General features: G+C 36.2%; 1 protein-coding gene across 9 annotated transcripts in view; it reads left to right on the top strand.

The window, feature by feature from the left end:
• The window catches only part of THOC2 (THO complex 2), a 49,826-nt gene that overhangs the window by 21,488 nt on the left and 13,883 nt on the right, over positions 1-14,455 (top strand). For 7 of the 9 annotated variants that reach the window (XR_005956611.1, XR_005956613.1, XR_005956612.1 and 4 more), the window contains exons 13-27: positions 722-763; positions 1,447-1,488; positions 2,480-2,610; positions 2,697-2,798; positions 3,995-4,079; positions 5,092-5,185; positions 5,619-5,699; positions 5,961-6,057; positions 7,736-7,853; positions 8,353-8,532; positions 9,140-9,304; positions 9,975-10,250; positions 10,693-10,834; positions 13,182-13,339; positions 14,170-14,298. Coding sequence is in view for 5 of the 9 variants with exons in the window: in XM_041484974.1 (XP_041340908.1) it covers positions 722-763; positions 1,447-1,488; positions 2,480-2,610; positions 2,697-2,798; positions 3,995-4,079; positions 5,092-5,185; positions 5,619-5,699; positions 5,961-6,057; positions 7,736-7,853; positions 8,353-8,532; positions 9,140-9,304; positions 9,975-10,250; positions 10,693-10,834; positions 13,182-13,339; positions 14,170-14,298 (1,842 nt within the window). In the remaining 4 variants the exon portion in view is untranslated. The remainder of the gene's footprint in view (positions 1-721; positions 764-1,446; positions 1,489-2,479; positions 2,611-2,696; positions 2,799-3,994; positions 4,080-5,091; positions 5,186-5,618; positions 5,700-5,960; positions 6,058-7,735; positions 7,854-8,352; positions 8,533-9,139; positions 9,305-9,974; positions 10,251-10,692; positions 10,835-13,181; positions 13,340-14,169; positions 14,299-14,455) is intronic. The other 2 variants (XM_041484976.1, XM_041484975.1) reach the window with 1 other exon arrangement.

The following is a 14,455-nucleotide window of genomic DNA, read 5'->3' as shown; positions in this document are numbered from 1 at the left end:
ACTGGAGGGGAAGTTTTCAGTTTTGTAACTTTTGTATTCTTAAAAGTATTTTTATTTCAACTGCAACTAACAAATATTGGAATACTCATAATTTATATACTGCCTGAGGAGAGGCTTTCATGTCCAGCTATACCTAATGATGCAGAGCTAACACATAATTATTGGGATTGAATACCTTTTTGTTCAAAATAGCAGATTTTGTCAGGAGAATTTATTCTTTTTAGGTTCCAAGATGCACTGATAGGGTTAGAGACCTACAATAACTTTGGGTTCCATGTAGTCTTTGTAATAAAATCAGGGAAGCTTCAACTATTTCCCTACTTCCATATCGCTGTATAATTCCTTAGCATTTTCTCATCCAGAATGGTAAGATTTCCCAGTGGTAAATACTCTGATTTCGTAGCATACTCATTTCTTGCTGGCCAGTGAGAAGACTGATATCACTTCAGTGATAGCTGTTTTGCACTGACAGTGCAGTTAAGTTGGAAATTGCAATTTTAAGGGACTAATGCATTTTATCGCTGTCAGCAGACTATTAGGACTACTTTGTAATTGAAATATTGAAGGTTTGTGAGAAAGCCCTGTTTCTGAGGATGTGTACACTGGAATGGAGATTACATGGTTATAGGAATCTCTTGTGCAGGTTTACTGTAAATATACTTATATAACACTTAAATGTATTTCTGACAAGAATGAGCAACATTTTAGCTATTTGCTCTAGGTTGGAGCTGTGAAGAAATTCGTCAGTGACAGAGTGGTTAAGGTAACATAGGGAAAGTTATTCTTAATGCGTTGTTGCCATCAGCATGTTTTAGTTTTGAAACTACATTTAACACACAGTAGAAATACTTGTATAACTGAAGGTAATTGACTCTTAAGTTAACCCATACAGTAGTTAAAAAGTTAGACTACTAACATTGCACTGCAGCTTTCATGCTAAAGTGTACCTTTAAAATAATTGTGCACTTACTGGTGTGATAGCTTAATATGCTTTTCATGGTGAGTGGAGCAAGCAGAGAGAAAAAGTAATTTAATAACGAAGACTAAAAGCTTAAGAGGGTGTTACTGTGAGAGAAAGATGGGGGAAATAATCTATGGCTGTTGGTAGCTGCATTGGAAGCCCTCAGATTTTTTAGGTAGAAGGCGAATGCTTAGGCAATCTTTTTCCTCTCCGGTAAGAAAATTCAATATTTCATATGTAATAGCAAGTTTCCTTGTAGCTCTAGCTATCATTTCTTTTTGGACAAAATTGTACAAAGCCCCTCTATATGTAAGGAATGTGTTTCATCCATGCATTTGAATTTCTATTTAAAAATATGTTAATGCTGACAGATATGGCAAATTAAACATTTAAGAGATGCTTGGCCCTTCGGGTTTATGCTTTTGCTGAGATAGCCCTTTTCTGAAACTGTAACTGTTATATTAACATGATTGTCTTTGTTACAGTTTCAGTCTGATGGAAGCAAACAGGAAGATAAAGAGAAAATGGTGAGTTTTGGAGGAAGGTGTTTTTATGCAAGATTGTAATAGTGACCAAATGTGCATTTTTACTTCTGATTTGCTTGGAATCAGCTGGAAATCCTCCAGCTGTTTATTCTATAAATACAGTTAGAGGTGGGGAAAAGCATAGAGAAAAGATAAATTGGAAGTGGGGGAGGTGTTTATTGGTATGATGATTCTTTTTTAAATTACTTATTTCAATATTTTCTAATTTATTATCAGCATTGTTCACAATGAAATCCAAGCGTTCAGTAGAAATCTAATCTACAAAAACAAGTGTTTGTTTTTTTTAAACCAGCAAGTGGGTTTTCAGTATGAAGTTTCTGCAGTTATCATTGTTACTTGTTCCTCTTTCTCACTTAACCTGATTTCCTGAATCATTGCAGAAAAAATCCCTTCTGGGTTTTGTGTTTTGTTTTGGTTGTTTTTCATTGCTGCTATAGTTATTCAAAAATAGCTCAGTGGAAAAGAGAAACGTTTAAGAAAGGGTAAGGGTAGAATACTGAAAACATGGAAATTGGAAATGTGTCTTACAAACATGTATAACGCTTTTGGGCTTTTATCTGAAATTTTGAAAATAGAAGTAAAGATGAGGAATATCTTAATACATTGAAAGCAGTTGCCAAAATGAATTTTTTCCTATGTTGCACTTCATGCAAGTCCACACAATATCCATTTTTTAATGGTACGTTTAATTCAAAAATGAGTGCAACCTGCTGAAGATTTCAGCAGCTTTGTTCTAGTATCTTACATAGGCAGATAAAATATTGACTGTATCTATAGTCTGTAAATTCTTTACTGAATAATTTATGTTGGGAGATATTTCCATGTCCTATTTAGGTTTTAGTTCTGGAAGTCTTAATCTTGTGGTGTACTTTTTTTTTATCAAATTTTCCATTTGTGCATCTGCTCACTGCATGTATAACACTGCTTCTGAGGCACTTCCTGATAGTTACCTTGGGTTTTGTCTTTATCCCAGGAAACACTCTTCAGCTGTTTGTTGAGTATTACTGATCAAGTCTTGCTTCCATCTCTTTCCTTGATGGACTGCAATGCATGCATGTCTGAGGAATTATGGGGAATGTTCAAAACCTTTCCGTACCAGTACCGGTGAGTTGAGTGGATTGTTTCCATCCTTTGGAATGGGCTGCTGAATTGTCAGTTCTGAAATTCATTTTCCTGTATAACTTTTCCAGGTACCGTCTCTATGGGCAATGGAAGAATGAAACGTACAATAGTCACCCACTGCTTGTGAAAGTTAAAGCTCAAACCATAGATCGAGCCAAATACATCATGAAGTAAGTAGTCTATTCCCATAAATAATTATAAACTGTAGTACAGAGTATTGCATATTACCAGCTGGAGAAAAAAACTTGACAAATACATTCCCTGTCTAATGACTTAATAATTTCCCAAATAGTCCTTGTTCATAAAGCATTTAATGTATTGTAGTTAAAAACCATCAAATAAGCAAGAATATAGACAAATTTGTCACAAATAAGTGTATATAATCTCTGAAAAATGTCCTGTTAAATGACTTAAAACCTTTTTCATGGGTAAGGTTTTTGATAAATTGCTTTGCTTATGAAATGTACAAGTGCTACATATTTCCTCTAGGTGTGGAGACTCTCTTCCAAAGAGTCTCAAGAATCTTGTAATGATCTCTGTAGATTTGAATGTACGGCAGTGACTTGAACAGAATGATTTATTCTCACCTTCAAGAGGGCTCACAGCAGTTCCAGATTTACCTCACATTTGATGTCACTGTCAGGGAATTAGGTTCTCCATTTGCCAAAAGCAAATGGTGTGGTGTTACACTGTGGATAATCAGAACCCTTCCATATAGGCAAAACAGTAATTGTCTCTGGATAAAACTTTGCACTCAGAGCTGTGAAAACTAGGAACAACTATTTGCTGCATACACCATAAACCTTTCCCCCCTTCCCCTGTACAATGGATTTCAGTTGTGCAGGTGAACCACAGAGCTGTGAGTTGTTCAAGGTCACTGTGTGTATAATTTACTGTCAACTTCAGGTTTCAGGCTGAACTCAAATCTTCAGCAGGAAATGCTGTGGAACTATAAAACAAAGAAAGAAATACTGTTTTTCAGTGAACTGATTGCAACAAGATATGACTGGTCTGTGGCTAAGTTAAATTTCCAGAAGCAACTAACAGCATCACATGGTAGTTTGGTGTGTATGCTGCAGGTTTCACTGACGACTTTGGAAAGCAAAATGTTCAAAGTTGAAGCTAGAATATGGAGCATAGTAACAGAGGGACAACTGGACTGGTTGTACTGTCTGCATCTTGGAGGATTTCTCTATTTCCAGTTCTCAGCAGATTACCATTTCTATGCTGAGATGTCTTGAAAATGCATTTGCTAGTGAGAACTTAGTCTCTGAGACTTACAGAGATGTTTCTTCACTGAAACTGACCTGTTGATTTAATATTCTTCTAGCTTGTCTTTTGTAATAAAATATGTCCTCTTTTACAGGCGTTTAACTAAGGAAAATGTGAAACCCTCTGGAAGACAAATTGGGAAGCTCAGCCACAGCAATCCTACAATTTTATTTGATTATGTATGTAGTTACATGTATCTGAGTGCTATTTCATCCTGACAACAGATAATTGAAGTTCAGGAAGGGGAAGGGGCCTGCAGTTCTAATTTCATTATTTTTTACTTTAGGTGCAAATTTTAAAATATAGTAATTTTTTAGTAGTGGACATAGTAAGATCTAAATATGACTTAATAATACTTAGTGACATATTAAATGTGGAAACATCTCTTGAAAAACTAACTGCAGAAAAAATTTAATTTGAGATAGCAGAGGTGGATCTCAGGTACAGGGATTGCTGATCCCATTATGCAGAATGTGAATTCAGGTTAAGTTGTTCTGACAGCTATCTGTGAGTGGGGTGGAGAAAGATCAGAGTCTTCCATTTAGAAGAAAACTTCATGTTTTGAAGTCTGAAATACACCTACGAAGTTAGGAAGGATTTTTAAGATTGCTTGGTGCTGCAGAGTTCTGGAGAGTTGTAAAAATTTGTTGGGGGCCTCCACCTTATTCACAGGTGTGACCTAAGAGAATGGATTTACCAGTTTTTAGATTGCACTTGAAGAAATTACTGCTGCAATATACACATATGTGTGTCATGTACCGAAGAGAACATCCCAGACCTTGATTAATCCAGTTTGCTTGTAGTCTTTCATGACCTAGCTTCATGGTTTTAGCTTTTTTTTTTAGTAGTCTTTTATTACTGTATGTAGCAAGAGGAAATCCTACTGCTAACATTTAGAATTAAGAAATATTAGGAAAAAATGCTTTCATTATTTTATTTGCTGATAATTGAAAAGAGAAATTATGTAGAATTGTTTTTACGTGTTAGAGACATGTTTCACTGGTATCTTTAAGGTACTAGATAGATTTATGACATTGCCTATTTACTTTGACAGTTGTTTAGGACCTTTGAAAAATTAATTTTAAGCATGTGTTCTGTAGGTTTTGAAGACAAGTATTGTTAAATGCTTTTATTATGTGAAAGATAAGGAATACTGTCCCTGTTCAGCTGAATGTCTGTTGTCACTTGCAGATTTTATCACAAATACAAAAATATGATAACTTGATAACTCCGGTTGTTGATTCACTGAAATACCTCACTTCCCTGAACTATGATGTCTTGGCATGTATCCTTTTGATTTAAATTACTACGTCACTTATTGATAAAGCTGCAGTTGTAGCCAGATTAAATATGTTATCTGTGAGTAAATATTGTCTCTGTTTTCTCTTCTTGCTGCTTTTTGCTGGAAATTTCAGTGAAGTTTGCAAATACCTTTGCACTTGTAGTGGATTATGGAACCCTGTCTATTAATTCTTTCATACTATGAAAATTATTCTTTGTTTTTACTACTTTCAATTTGAAGGCATAGTGATCTTGTAAATAGTGAGGTAAATACTGCTTTTAGGTTACTATTTCATGGTTTTATTTTTTTAAAACCAAAATTAGGTTAGTGATTGCTGTATTATAGATCATGTTCATGTATTACAAAAGCCAGAAAAACAAGTCCCTGTAACTTTTGTGCTTGTTGAGGAAAAATACTCTCTTTAACTCCACTAAAGATTGTATCATTGAAGCATTGGCAAACCCTGAGAAGGAGAGAATGAAGCATGATGACACTACAATCTCAAGCTGGCTGCAGAGTTAGTATTCTTGTTTTATTTATTACAATAATGTTTAAAATATTTCACCTCCCCCATGATCTATTCAACCATTGGTCGTTATGATCAATATTTCACGTGCACCTACTGGCTAATATTTTAAACAAAATGGAGAGCTGTCAAGTTTAATTAATAGGAATTTTTTCCCCTTTGTATTCCAGAAATGCATGCATTGCTAAGGTGCAGTTTGTTAATGTTTGTTTAATAAACAGGTGCGGTCAAAGCTGTTTCTCTTTGCTTTAGGTCTGGCAAGCTTTTGTGGTGCCGTTTTCCGAAAATACCCAATTGAACTTGCAGGCCTCCTGCAGTATGTAGCCAACCAGCTGAAAGCTGGCAAAAGGCAAGTAGTGCACAATGGATCCTTATGAACTCAGCTGATATGAAGTGTTATTTTGGTCTTTGCTGATACACAGGCACTCGATGTAGTTGTTGCTCTAGCACTGGCAAACTCCATTCATAGCACTGGGAAGGTTAAATAGCAGAAAGAATTATGCACTCCTTAGTACATGACTTTTCCTCTAATTGTATAGCTGTGACATTCTTGAAGCAGTGATTTTTCATCTTTAACTTAATAGTTTTCTTAACACCTAACCAGACAGGGGAAAAAACCTTCTAGTGTGTAATTTCATCATACACATTATTGTACATGATTAAAAAAATTAGTATCCGTTATATAAAGCAGTGTGACTGTTATAGTTTGTTTTTCTTTTCTCATAATGTCTTCTCTTAACATTTTAATATTATTTAAATACTTTATCCAGTTCTTTTAGTGGTGATTGAATTTCATCTTCATGTGTCAGTCAGTCATAACTCAAAACAAGGTTTCCAATTTGACTTTTCCTTTTGTCTTTCCATTGTCATCCCTTAGTATTACTGTTTCATTTACTTTTTTGATTTTAATTTTATTCACATAGGTGAGTATCAGCGTTTTCTGCTAGAAATCCCCATATGGTTACTGAAAGGCGCCTTACCAATGGTGATAACACAGCCTGTTATTTTAGGGTAGTTATGTTGAGAAATGTAGTTTTTTTCCCCTTCCCTGCAATGTAGACATTCAGTCTCATATGCTCCTCTATCCCTACATTTTGTTCTGATGATGGCAGTCACATTGAGCTACAGAGGAAGGGTAAGTAATGTTTATTATCTTTCCTCAAAATCACGACTGTAAGTATTTTGGGGAAAACAAGTCAGTGTAGTACTTGGAATCATAAAAATAAAATGGATTTACTGGTATGGCCAGTTTCATAGGACTGCAATATTCAGGTATTGGAGCTTTTGCTGATATTGCACAGTTCCTAGACAGAAAACATACTTAGGGTTGGAACAGCAAACAAAAATGCAAGCTATATGAATTATGTGAAGATAAAACTTTCTTTTGGAAGGCATGGGTAAATGATTTTATAAGTAAGTCACACAAATATCAGAAGTTAACTGGAAAACATTGCTGCTTTATGTGATTGGGATAGAATTTACTATACTTCTGTTGAGGAAAAGTCATTGTCCTTATGGAATTCAGAGCAGGAAGTACAACCTAGTCTCTGGGCAGGATGATTATTGGAGTGTTTTATATATTCTGTGTTTCAAGTAAAAATAAGATGTTTTCCGTGTTTCCAAGTAACCTCTCCAGACTAACTTTGCCAGTACATTTCTGAGGCTGTGTACTATTCTAGACACCCTTTACAAAATACACTCATGAAATAACTGTATAGATACAGTTTGAAACATAGAAAGAACAAAAGGGAGCAATAAATTTTGATTAATTTGCTGATACTTAATAGCACCACACTCACTACTATCTTCCAATCCAGCTGTTGAATGACTGCATTGCTTCTAAGTACTGGCTTTTTACTTGCAATAAAGAAATCCTTGTGCTTGGCATACCAGTTTCTTCTTGAAAAAAGAATGAAAATGCTTAACATGCATTGTGGTGCTGCTTTGTAATATATATTGAATGTCATAGTTTCTGGTTCTTAAACAAATTGTCTTGTTTTTACTCCACTTTTTTGTTTTCTTTGCAGCTTTGATTTGCTTATTTTGAAAGAGGTGGTGCAGAAAATGGCAGGGATAGAAATTACTGAAGAAATGACAATGGAGCAGTTGGAAGCCATGACTGGTGGAGAACAGCTGAAAGCTGAGGTGTGTTTGTGTTAAATTTAATAATAACTGTTGCTTTTTGTTGGTGGTTCTAAAGACTCTGATTCAAGAACTCTGGCAGCACAGCTGAGAAGGGTGTGTGCTTTATCAGAGTTGCCCCCTCTTTTGAGCTTACAAGCCTTGAGACAGGCAGCCAAGGCAGTGTAGATGTGAGCCTTAGTTCTTGTGCATCACATACACACATCTCAGTAGAGTGTTACAAGACAGCCTGTGCATTCCAGCAGCCACTGAGCTTGGATGTGCTGCAGTCCTGCTGGCTCAGCCCTGTTCAGGGGGAGTAGCAAAAACTGATTAAAGCAGGCAAGACTGGTTAGTTTCTGATTCTTCTGTACATACGTTGCAGTGCAGATCCAGAGAGTTTTACTGATGGACACGAAACTCTATTGCTGTTAATTCATCAGTATTTTTGCAGTCAGCTTATATGGATTCCATTCCTGATGCACTGTTTTCCAGCTTGGGTAACTTTTTCTGTACTGTGCAGGGTGGATACTTTGGCCAAATCAGGAATACAAAGAAATCATCTCAGAGATTAAAAGATGCATTATTGGACCATGATCTTGCCCTCCCACTGTGCCTGCTTATGGCTCAACAGAGAAATGGTGTTGTCTTTCAAGAAGGAGGGGAAAAACATCTGAAGCTGGTGGGAAAACTGTATGATCAGGCAAGTAAAAACACCTTTATTTATGAGATCCCCTTCTTTTTGTTAACTTCTAGTGTATCAGCACAATATGTGAGGATTCAGCACATAAATAACAAAATTATGTATGAGAATCTAGTACAATAAATACAAACACATAGGATTTTTAAAACTAATTGCAGGGTTGTTCTATTAAAATATATGGGTGTATTAAAAGTTTATTATGTTACATTGATAAGTGACCTCTGAGTAAAAGAGCAAAGCATCCTTTGTCATAAAAAGTGAAATTCTTATTTTTTAAGTGTCCATTGTGTTTTCCCAATCTTACTTTGGTAGTGAAACTTCCTTTTTTAAAAAAATAATTCTGTTGCTGCCTTAGGCAGTAGGAAGTAACTGCATTCCATTCTGGTAGAAGAGAATGCTCTTGATTTCTGCTGGCTTTTCTAGGTGGGGTTTTTTATTTTATTGTTCTTCCCTGATGAGAAATTTTTTTCTCTATTGTTTGGTGTTAGCATTTTTAACAAGAAACAAAAAGGAAAAGAAAAAAAAAGGCAAACTTTGAAGCTCTCCCTAACTTAATTGTTGAACAAAATAATAATGTTTGCTAACTTTTTGTATTTTTTACTTGTAGTGCCATGATACCCTGGTACAATTTGGTGGGTTTTTAGCATCCAATCTAAGCACAGAGGATTACATTAAGCGAGTGCCTTCTATTGATGTTCTCTGTAATGAGTTTCACACACCTCATGATGCTGCATTTTTCCTCTCAAGACCCATGTATGCACACCACATTTCAGTGAGTACAACTCTTCCATTTGTCTGCTCCTAGTGCTGCTCTGGTACCTGTTACCAGAACATGTGGTAGGTTCCAGATAAAGTTTGTTGGCTAAATAAAACTTGAAAAGTTTTATTAGTAGAGTTACAAATAGAAGCTGTGGGTTGGAACAGGTTGTCCTTAATCATCTTAGGAAATGTGGCCCATGTGTCAACTTTCACACAACAGACAGAAGTCATAATGAAGTCACTTCTTTGGATGTCTTGGGTTATCATTAGGAATTCTCTCCCTCCTTGTTCCCTCAAAGGTGTAAGTTGTTCTGCATGTGTTTTAGAAGGATTTTTGCTGTGGAGGAAAGTGTTGCAGCTGCAAAATGGTGTGCTGTCTCAGGAAGTGTCAGAAATGAATTTGTTCCTGCATCTAAAAAGTTGGATATGGAGAGCAGTTTTTGCTTGGTATAGCATAATGTGTTACTGTAACAACAGGTAGCAGCATCAGTGAAGACATACAAATCCATGCAATGAGGATGAAGACTAAAGTTCTGTATGAGGTTCTTCGGTGCTTTATGTACTGACTTTTCACAACTAAATGTTGTATAGAAAAGTTAGAGAAAAGATAGATTATATTATTAAGTTTAATTTTTGTTTATCTAGATTAGTTTTTTATTTCTTTTATTTTTTTTTATCCACAGTCCAAGTATGATGAACTAAAAAAAGCTGAGAAGGGAAATAAACAGCAGCACAAAGTTCACAAATACATTACATCATGTGAGTTGGTGATGGCTCCTGTTCACGAAGCTGTGATTTCTCTGCACCTCCCTAAAGTCTGGGATGACATCAGCCCTCAGTTTTATGCCACATTCTGGTCTCTAACCATGTATGACCTTGCTGTGCCACACAGCAGCTATGACAGAGAAGTCAATAAACTTAAAGTCCAGATGAAAGCCATAGATGACAATCAGGAAATGGTATGTTGATATAATTTTGTTGTCCAGTTTAAGATTTCTGGCCTTGAAAAAGTTTATTTTCATAAAGTGTTATATTAAGCTTGTTTTGATCTGGGAAGTTTTGTCACCTGGTTCATCTATTCTGATTTGCCACATTAACGTAATTTGGATTGACTTTCCTTCATAATTCTCATGTTAAAAGTACTAGTGACTCCACTAAGTGAAAGTTACTGGAAGATCAGTTTCAGAAAACAAGTCTTTATACCTGTATCTATGGTTTGTCTGTTCACTCTTGTTTTAACTATAGTCAGCCGGTGTTCATAAAAATCAGTTGATTATTAGAGCAGAACATTTTTGAGTGAAAAGTTTTTTTCAAGTATTCTTTAGTATTACCAGGAACTTATTGCTCTGTCTACAGCAAGTTTAGGTATAATACTCAATGAGTTATGCTGACATTTTACAGCCTCCAAATAAAAAGAAAAAAGAAAAAGAACGTTGCACAGCTCTGCAGGACAAGCTCCTTGAAGAGGAGAAGAAACAGTTGGAGCATGTGCAGAGGGTTCTACAGAGACTGAAACTAGAGAAAGATAACTGGCTTCTGGCAAGTAAGTGTGTCTAAGGGAAATGCTGTGGATGTTTTTGTAATTGTCAGTGGCTTGTCTCCAGAACTTCCTTGCACTAATACTCTTAATGTTTATTTGAAAATTTGATTTTTTTCTATGTTGAGGTCTGTTAGCAAGGTAAAATTTTAGTTAGAATGTAATGTGTCTTTGCAAATGCTGAGTAGTTGGCTTTCATAGAGAAGTTTTTTGTTACTTGCAATGTAAAGACCTTTTAAATTTTGCCCTAATTTAGAAAATAAGTTAGAGATCGACCAATTTGGTGGAAATTTGTAATTGCTAGCTGGCTTGTACTTGCTAACTGCAGTTAGAATGCTGCTAAGTTAGTATAATTGCTACAGGACAAAAAGTAAACATGTAAAGTCTCAGTCTGAGTTAACTTACTTTGCTTGAGTCCTGTGATTAGGAGCAATATGCCAGGGTTTGGGTGGTGGCATTAACCCCGTTCCAATGACAAGATAAGTGTTGTGCCAGCCTAACAGCCCCATGCAGTGAAACAGCATGCACATGTTTCATAGAGCAGATATGCAGCAAGCAGAATCAAGTTTTTTCTCCTACAAAACATCTGTAATGTTTCATGTTGCTTGTGAACTCTGCTGGTATGGTTAATCTGAAATGTTTTTCTCTGGTCAGTTTTCTTCTCTGGATGAACTTTGAGTTTGTAACTGGAAGTAGTAGTTCGTCTGTCCCAAGAAGCCTAGCATAATCCAGTGGAAAAGAGTTTTGTTGTCCAACTCATGTAAGATCCATCCAACTGGTTTAATGAAGAAACACTGTTCCCTATAAGTATTTAATGTACTGTAGCAAATGAACTACAAGAAATTACGGGTTGAAAAGTTACTGCCTGATTAAAACTTGGTCTAGAGGTGACTTGGTAAATTTGTCTACTTAAAGAAGCACCCAAAAGTGTGTAGAAAATAATTTACATACAGGTACACGTCTCTCTCTGTGGGATACTGGAAATAGCTTATTGTTAGCTCTTGTGCTTGGGCTTCAGCTGAAGGAAGTTTCCCAGCATTGTATCCAGAGGCAAGCTTACTTTTTCAGCAGTTTGTCCATTAAAATAAATAATCTGTAATTGCACTACACAAGGAACTAGAACAGCACATCCACTGTAGTAGTGGGTTTTATTATTATATTTTAAATTATTGATATTTAATTTATTTTTTTAAGACTGGCTTCCTGTCTACAAACTTTTGGTAGTGTTTGTACCCTTGAGAATAGGTTAATCTTTGGCAGAGTAACCTGGTAGCTTTAGCAATTGGAGACTACCTGTTCTGACTGGCTGTTTGCTTTGTTTGTACACTTCTGAAGCAACACACACTTGATTGTCCTATGAACTGTGATTCCCTTGATAGATTTTTTTTCTTTTTTTTAGGCATCAAATGTTTGTTATAGTCTTTGAAGGGTAGTTACTAAAATTAAAAAAAGTCAACAAAAGTTTTGACAGTCCTTTCTTGAGCAAACTTTATTCCATGAGCATTGATAAATTGAAGCAAGTAAACCCTGGGTATTATGACTTGTGACCTGTGCAAAACCACCAGTGGCTCTTGTGAGGATCATGACTGTTCTTCCTTTGAAGGCATCCACTTGCAGTCTTTAGTTCTGTATTTGCCTCTGACCTTGCTTTCGTGCTGTACATTCCTCTCAACTCGTTTTTATGCTCCTTGTTGCCATGGGAGCAGTTTGGGTATGTTTTAGGCTGTTGAGTTTGCCAACCTGTGGTTGGTCAAACAGAAGCAGGTAACTCTTGAACTTGATACAGTGCAGTCTTTTACTCAGTGGTAGAATTAAACTTTTCACAAAATGTGTGTGTATTGGGGTGGTGGTTTATTGAAAGCTGTTCTTCTTTAAATTCCTCTATGTGTTGGATTAATTGGAAAAATTATTATTAATGGATTCTATAGAGACAGCATGTTCTTCAATTTCAAAGGAAACCAAACTGAAAGTCAGCCCCATGTAGAAAGATGAAAGAAGGTGTTCTAGGGAAATAGCAGGTGGTGTTCACTTTGCTGATGTGCACAATTTGAGCAGGTAGAGAAGTTTATTGAAGCTTTCCCAGAACCCGTTTTTAGCTCCATTGTGTGAAAGAAGAATTTTGCCAATAAGAAATAAACATTTGCTACATCCACCCTGCTGTTCTCTCCCCACCCTCAAACAGTTGCACTTATATTGACTTTTTCTGATCACTGCCAAAGATATGTCTGAAATCAAACACCAGAGTATGGATCTGTCATACTGAACTTCTTGGGAAGTAAGTAGTTGAATGATAAACCATTAATTTACTTTATTTTTATTTTCTTTTTTCCTCCCTCAACTTTGTTTTTTGAAGAATCTACCAAAAATGAGACTATCACCAAATTTTTACAGTTATGTATATTTCCTCGCTGCATTTTTTCGGCAATTGATGCAGTTTACTGTGCTCACTTCGTTGAACTGGTGCATCAGCAGAAAACACCCAATTTCTCCACACTTCTCTGCTATGACCGAGTAAGTAGCTACAACTGTGTGTGTAATTTCATCATTACCACTGCAAACATCCCAAACTAGTGTCTCCCCTGCCTCCCAAAAGAGGTAAACAAGATCCTGTGGCAATCAGAAGATCACTTTTGTGCTTCAGATCTTCTTATCAAAGTTTTCTTAAAGCTTCAGGTGTTTATTTTCAAGAAATGTTGTTGGTGCTTTACCCTAATGAGTCTGGAGTTTCAGAGCAAAGTCATTAGCTGTCATAGGAGTTTTCAGGTTTTGTAGCCTTTAAGTACTTTGCGTTTCTATGGCCTGCTCTCATTCTCCCATTTTAGCTGTGTGTTCCCCTCTGCTGTGGAACAAGTTTTCTTATGCTTGTCCCCTACCAGCAACATCCTTGGGACCCTCCTGACCCTGGCAAACGGTGCTACAGACAGTGGGCTTGTTTGTGTCACTGCACCTGCTCTGATTTCATGTGTCCAAAAGAGCATTTCTACTCAAGTAGCCTTATCTGATGGACCTGTGTGGGCCAGGAAAAAAACCCCACTTTTTTGCATCAGCTTGGCTGGATGTCTACTTCTACCAGCTCAAATGATTATTAATTTGAAAATAAAATACTTATGTCAGTGAAGACAACTATCAAACAGTGTGTCAGCAGCAGCTGTATGCTTGGATTCTGGCTGAGTATGAAGGACCAGCACTTGGGAAACAAACAATATTTTATAAGCAGTCTCTGTTGTATTTAGAAACCAGCTTAATGGTGGTTTAGATGAGAGAAATTTATAATTTTTTGGGGGGTTTTTGCTTTTGTAGTTCAGTAAGGTCATAATAATGTTTTCTTGCTCTATTCACAGGTTTTCTCTGATATTATATATACAGTTGCAAGTTGCACAGAAAATGAAGCCAGTAGATATGGCAGGTTTTTATGCTGTATGCTGGAGACTGTGACCAGGTGGCACAGTGACAGAGTCATATATGAAAAGGTATAGGAAATTACTAAAATGAGTTTGCTCATTAGAATATGTACTAACCATTTGTGTAATCCAGCCCAGTAAAAATGGGTTTAGTGAAACTGTTAGATTTAAAAACAGTGCAATTGGATTTTTCTGACGGTATAGTCCTAAAATTGACTTGTATTTT

The sequence above is a fragment of the Pyrgilauda ruficollis genome, unplaced genomic scaffold, assembly GCF_017590135.1.
Source record: "Pyrgilauda ruficollis isolate IOZ18807 unplaced genomic scaffold, ASM1759013v1 scaffold7, whole genome shotgun sequence".
NCBI classification, from domain to species: Eukaryota; Metazoa; Chordata; class Aves; order Passeriformes; family Passeridae; genus Pyrgilauda; species Pyrgilauda ruficollis.
Note: the sequence above shows the minus strand (reverse complement) of the source record. Positions and strands in the feature narration are given on the sequence as shown.